Source organism: Vigna unguiculata, chromosome 11 (assembly GCF_037176805.1).
Source record: "Vigna unguiculata cultivar grain cowpea cultivar isolate G323 ecotype 2 chromosome 11, ASM3717680v1, whole genome shotgun sequence".
Classification (NCBI taxonomy): Eukaryota; Viridiplantae; Streptophyta; class Magnoliopsida; order Fabales; family Fabaceae; genus Vigna; species Vigna unguiculata.
Genome location: NC_140802.1, coordinates 35547010 through 35553174, shown reverse-complemented (window position 1 = coordinate 35553174; position 6165 = coordinate 35547010). Strand labels below are relative to the sequence as shown.

Sequence of the window (6165 nt, the reverse complement as noted above, 5' to 3'; positions counted from 1 at the left end):
TGGTAAGAACTTAGAAGAAGTACTCTGAAACATTTGCATCATTCAATTTTTGTAGTTTAATAATAAAGGAAACTCACTCACTCTCAAGAGGATCTCATCATCACTTTTTCACGTCACATTCCACTAAGAATCAAGTTCCAACGTTAACATTACCAACACACTCACGTTTTTGACTTTTAGCTTCTTCTTTTTTTCTAACATTAACCGTTGGTCCTAACGGTCTCACCCCACTACCACCCCACCACCACTTTTCAAAAACTTACGGCTATAAACGCCGTCTTTTCCCAACGGCTCTAACACACCACTCTACTACATTTACACTTCATTCGTTAAACCATTCAACAATCACTTCTCTCAAACTCAAATTCAAATTCACATTCACATTCATATTCATATTCATGGATTGTTTTTCTTCCCCTTATCATCATCACCACCACCGGTCCCGAACCAAGTCATCGTCGCGTTCGGTTCGCAGAGACGAGAACTCGGTTCCGGTTGAGCCTCTTCGAATTTCCATCGACTGCGTTCAGTCACCGCCGGCCACCACTGCCAATTCTTCGTCACGGTCTCCGCTCTCTCTCCTCCGATCTCCGAAAAGCTCTCTTCCACTCAGGGACCTTCTTCTTCTTTCCCCTTCTTCTGCGCGGAGATCCAAGGCGCGCCTCGATGATGAGGCACCGGAGGCTGCAGGAGTGCGGCGCAGGTACAAGAACCATGCGGCATCGCCGAGGAGCTCGCGGAGGTGGAGGCGCGAGGAGAAGGAGGGAGGTCCGGTGGAGGAGGCTGTGAAACAGAAGAAGAGGAGGCACAGCGGGAGACACAGGAAGGAGAGGCTCAGCTTGGTGCCTTTTCAACCACCTTCAACTTCATCTCCAAGTATGAATAAATGCAGTGTTACTAATTAATAGGTTTTAAGGTTATAAATGTTAGTTAAGAATACTCATAAATTCTATTTAGCTTATTTAGGTGATTAATCTGATAAATGTTTGATAGTAAAATCTATCTTGTGGTCACACATTCTATTAATGAGTAAGATAACCATATCAACTTTTATTAGATGTGTAAATATGTTTTATACAGATATTTGTTTGATGCATGTAATTTTTCTTTTACTTCATACTAATCATAGGTCAACTTAAAAAAGTAGTTAATATAATTATGATTGAATAAGTATGGAAAGGTTAACTTTCATAAACAAAATTCCTTTTTATCTTTTGTTACTCAACATTTCGGATGAGGAGATAGATGGTGCTGCAGCAGATAGATAGATAGATAAAAGGCAGGAAATATTTCTGGTTCTAGTAGTTCTTAAAGTAAATTCTAATTTACTAAGTTTTGTAAATTTTGTTAAATTTATTTCAATAAATTCGGAGGATAATTTTATTAGATTTGTATTGATTTTTTTTATTTCTGTGATTGGACCTTCTTTAGGAGGAATGAGTAATTTAACTGAATTTTGTGATTCTTTGAGACCAGAACAGATTTTTGCCTTTTTGAAGGTAACATATACATACAGACACACGAAGCTAAATTTTTTGTTACTAAATTTGGTGGTTTGCTAGATTTGTGTAAGAATTTAACTGAGTTTATTTCTTGTTTGTTGCTCTGTTTATTTGATTTCATTTAATGTTATCTATCATGAAGCATAGTATAAATGCATTGATGCGTTTACTTTGGTTTGATGTTTAGAAGCTGATGAAGAGAATGGGGGTGATCTAGATCGTGTTGGGGCGTTTATCACTGATTTGATTATGTGGAGAGATGTTTCGAAATCGACCCTTTGGTTTGGTTTCGGGTGTCTTTGTTTCTTGTCTTCTTGCTTCTCTAAAGGAATCAATGTTAGGTCTGCAGCTTCTGTCTCTGAGTGCTTCTTCTCTTTTTGTGTGTCTCTCTAGTAGAAGAGTCTGACACGTTCCCGTGCTTCCCATTTCAGCATTTTCTCGGCCCTATCGCGATTGGCAATTCTCTTGTTGGGTGTTTCCTTCTTCTCAAACTCAGTTTTCCAAAGGTAACACAAGTTTAGTTTATCATGATGTTGTTTTTCTTTTAAAGCTATCTTGGTTTTGGATTTGGATGTACTTAAGGAATTTGTGTGTGAATGTGTTCAGAAACCAGATTGAGAAAAGGAGTTTTGCCAAGCTGAAAGAAGATGACATTTTACATCTTGCAAAATTGATTCTTCCTGCATTAAATTTTGCAATTTCAAAGACTAGAGAGCTGTTTTCAGGAGAACCGTGCATGACCCTGAGAGTAATCTCTTAAACCAGAATCTTGGTTTCCTGATTGTTTGCAAAATTTCTTTTTGAGCGTTAGTGTTTATTTCATCAGATTGCATTTTAACTTTTTTGTTGCAGGTAGCTCCTTTCCTTCTACTTGGAGCGGAGTATGGTCATCTTATTACAATTTGGAGGCTCTGTGCCATTGGTGAGAACATCATGAACTCAATCATTTTCCGCATTATTATCATGTTTTGTATTATATTTTTGTTCTGATAATCTTACTAACTTGGTGTATACATACATGAGCAGGATTTTTTGTCAGCTTCAGTGTACCAAAGCTTTATTCTTGTTACTCGGCTCAGATAAACCAGAGAGGTATAATTCCAGCCTCTAATTGACAACATTTTAGGCTGATCCAGATTTGTATTTTACACTAATGTTTTGCTATGCAGTTGAGTGCTTGAAATTGCGATTGTTGGACACATGGAATGTTTGTACTCACAAGAAGAAAGTGCTCGCTTCGGTGCTTGTTACCTTCTGGAATCTATCTACAATAAAGACTCGAATCTGCACAGGTAACTCTCCAGTAAGCTACTTTTTTAAGTAATTTTAACTTATTATATCTGTCTAACATATACTATTTCACTGCCTTTTGCAAAAGGATGCATGACTATTTGAGCATCAACAATCTCCAAAATTGCAATGCCTAATGCTAGTCTCATCTAACTTGGAATATAAAAACAGTGTTTACCTGAATACAGACTTTTGCTCCTTACATAATTAAAAAGCCAGTTTCTCTACCGAGTTTTTGTGTTATTCTCTGTTGTATGTCTCTAAAATATACTACTTTTTAATATATTTTAAAAATTAGTGTACATCAGTATATTTTAAAGAAACAAAAGAGAAAAAATAGTTCAGTAAAAAATCCAAACTCCATATTACTTGGTGAAAAGTGACTTCATTCTGCTCAAACTCCGGATGATGTAAAGTGAAAAGTGCATTTGGCAACATTGTACCGAGTTGATTCTTATGATGAAATTTTCTTTGCAGCATTTATATTGCTTGTAATACTCAGATATTTCCGGCAAAATATCACGGAACATGTAGAAGCTGATGAAGTGGCAGAAAAGGAACAGCATCAGGCATTGGTGGTGGTGGCAGAGCCTGAGGAAGTGGAAGCGCACCATGCACTAGTGGTTGCTGAACAAAAGCGCCAATGCTAGAAACATAGATGGCTCAGTTCTTTGCAGTTTAAAATTAACGAGAAAAAGTGCTTTCAGAATCAGCCAATATGTTCAATATTTGCAATCGGAAGTCGTTAATTGTCCTAGTAGCCTGATAATAAATCATGTATTCATTCATATTTTGACACTTAGCACGAATGTATACTGCACCCATAGACGGGGCATGTCTTTGTAGCTAGGTGAAAAATAATTAATGTACTTTTATTGCAATAAATTATTCAAGTTAGTGCACAAATGTATTAAATATTAACATTAATAATTCATATATAAGTAAATCTAGTTCGCGAGATATCAAAATGAGTTTTAATTTGTGAGCCAACCCGGCTCATCACGTGTTTCAGCCGGGTTGGATTGAGAAAAATTCAATTTTTTCATAAGTGAATTGAAGTCAACCCGACTCACTTAATCCATGAGTTAAACGGGTTCGAGCTGAGTTGAAGGTGGGTTGGCTCACTTAATCCATCAACATTTTTTTTACAATTTTTTTAATAATTATTTACTACTTCTATTATATATGTTCACAATTTCATATTTTTAAATGCTAGAGTGTTGCTCAATAATATTTAAATAGTTTGAATGTTTAATTAATTTGATTGTCAAGTTATATATGTTGATAGTTTAATTTTTAATTATAATCTTTATACTAAATTACTTAAAAAATTGTCTTATAAACAACTTTTTCTAAATTAGCATGACAAAAATGTATAGTTTGATTTTTACTATGATTATCATCACATGAGTTACTTAAAAATTTATTTAAATATTTGAATACTAAAAAATAAATAAATAATATTTTTTATGTAGGTTAGTGAGTCAACCCACTTAACCCACCAACCCGTGGTGGGTTGAACTGGGTTACAAAATTTCTGGTTAACCATAAAGTGAACCGGGTTGAATTCACTTATTTTCAACCCGGCTCGTGATGAGCAACCCATGTAAGTTGAGTTGACTCACTTTGACATGTCTACTGACGTGACGTATAGCGAATCACTTGACTAGATGGAGGGTTTAGGGCCTTCCCCTACCGGTGGCTTTTGGCCCTCGCTCGAAGGAACTGGTGCTTCAGACTTCTGCAGATCACTACCCGAACCCTCACCACTCCTATTCATTTCATCAAGCCTAGCCTCCAAATCCTTATATCTTTGGGCAAGTGTGCGTGTGAGTTGAGGAGTTTCGATTTTTTCCACTTTTTTCAATCCCTCTTTCGCATTTTTTAGTACTGGGTTCATTTGGTTCCTTCTTTTATCTTCTCTCTGCTCCCCTTCAAAAAAATGAAAGAGAGACTTGGTTGGTAAACCGACGCTATCTTACAGCAGTGCTGGATTTCTTTTGATCAATAGAACAGGAAGAGGAGGAAAAATGCTGCGTTATGAAGCGCTATCTTATGGTTGATTCTGCTAAACTTCAAAGTATACTTTGAAGTTGTGTTCGAAACATTCATGTACGTAGTTGAGTTAGTCAACGCTGAGAAGCTTCATATTTGTTGTATTAAACAAAAAAAAAAATCTGATTAAACATTTGCCGCATCAAACATTCCATTTTTCTTATTGGTGAGAGCATGCACAAGCTCAAGAATCTACATAAACTCGTTAAAGTTTCATAGACTTAATTTGTAAAATCCACTTGTAAACTCATGAAAATTTACTTCATACGAAAAGTTGTATAAAGTACCATACAAATTCGGAATTTTATCACCACAATTTCTATCAAAAATTTGGCAATTGGCTTAAGGACTTACCCTTTTACTTCCATTGATTAGTGTCCCGCACTATGAGATCTTCGTAACTTGTAAGATAATATGTTTCATGTTAGATGAGAGTAGAAAATTAATTGAATCCAGGCCATTAGAGTCAATCTGGTGCTGTGATGAGGTTTGGGTAGTAGTACTCAGCAAAAAATGATTGCAGCTTTAGCTTCTTTTATTTTTTTATTTTTTCATTCAAATGAGAAAACAATAAACATGTCATTTGTTGGAAAATTTTTACTAAAATAACATCACGCTCTCAATAAAGACACTACTTTTATGTGAAAATCAATCAATTAACTTTACTAAGGTTAGAACTAAGGTCATTTAGGGATGATGGTACCATATCCAAGGTGTTAACATGATGTCACATTGTAGATAAACAATTATCTTTTAAATGTGGTATTAGCATTTACTCACGTTAACAATTTCAATTTTATAGGAATATAGTATAATGTGAGATACGCACAAATAAATTATGTATATTGTAGTTGTGAACTCACGTCTCTATTCAAAACAATCTAATGTTGTTTTTGTCTTTCATACAACTCTTGATCCGTTTTTCCTTCATGAAAAATGGATTTTTTTCGATATGTTTTATGGGAAAGCGAAAACCTGGTACATTGAACCGAAATACTCTCCCAAAACTGTTAGGCTAGATGTCTTTTCAGATTTGAGATTAAGTACGTTATGTATTGAATATGCATATTATTATTATTATTTTCATTACAGATAACGTTAATGCAAATATTTAGTTATTAATATTGAGTGGTGGATATAATTTTAATAGATTAGATATTAGTCACAACATATTTAATTGATTAATATTTATAACGACATAATAAATATTAATTTTAATTAATTATATATGATTTGATAAAATATATCAATTTTTTTATATTTATATTATTAATTAGGATACAATATTATATTATATTTCCTAAATTGTCCTCAAGTA

The 6165-nt window shown here is 34.5% G+C and overlaps 1 protein-coding gene across 2 annotated transcripts; it reads left to right on the top strand.

Annotated features, from left to right (window-relative positions):
• The first annotated feature begins 295 nt into the window (after positions 1-295).
• LOC114168820 (reticulon-like protein B18) lies at positions 296-3698 on the top strand. 2 transcript variants are annotated; one of them, XM_028053781.2, is made up of 8 exons: positions 296-876; positions 1693-1843; positions 1934-2008; positions 2109-2250; positions 2355-2424; positions 2529-2594; positions 2672-2794; positions 3270-3698. In XM_028053781.2, exons 1-8 carry the CDS (start codon positions 399-401, stop codon positions 3440-3442), a joined length of 1278 nt encoding a protein of 425 aa, XP_027909582.2. In that variant the 5' UTR covers positions 296-398; the 3' UTR covers positions 3443-3698. The 2 variants fall into 2 exon arrangements, with proteins under 2 accessions (XP_027909582.2, XP_027909581.2); XM_028053780.2 differs by having other exon boundaries at positions 297-876; positions 1690-1843.
• The last annotated feature ends 2467 nt before the right edge of the window (positions 3699-6165 follow it).

Coding starts and splice junctions, on each gene's coding strand:
- LOC114168820 (XM_028053780.2), top strand. CDS start 399: ATGGATTGTTTTTCTTCCCCTTATCATCATCACCACCACCGGTCCCGA. Junction 877..1,689: donor ACCTTCAACTTCATCTCCAA/GTATGAATAAAT, acceptor TTTGATGTTTAG/AAGCTGATGAAGAGAATGGG. Junction 2,595..2,671: donor GGCTCAGATAAACCAGAGAG/GTATAATTCCAG, acceptor TTTGCTATGCAG/TTGAGTGCTTGAAATTGCGA.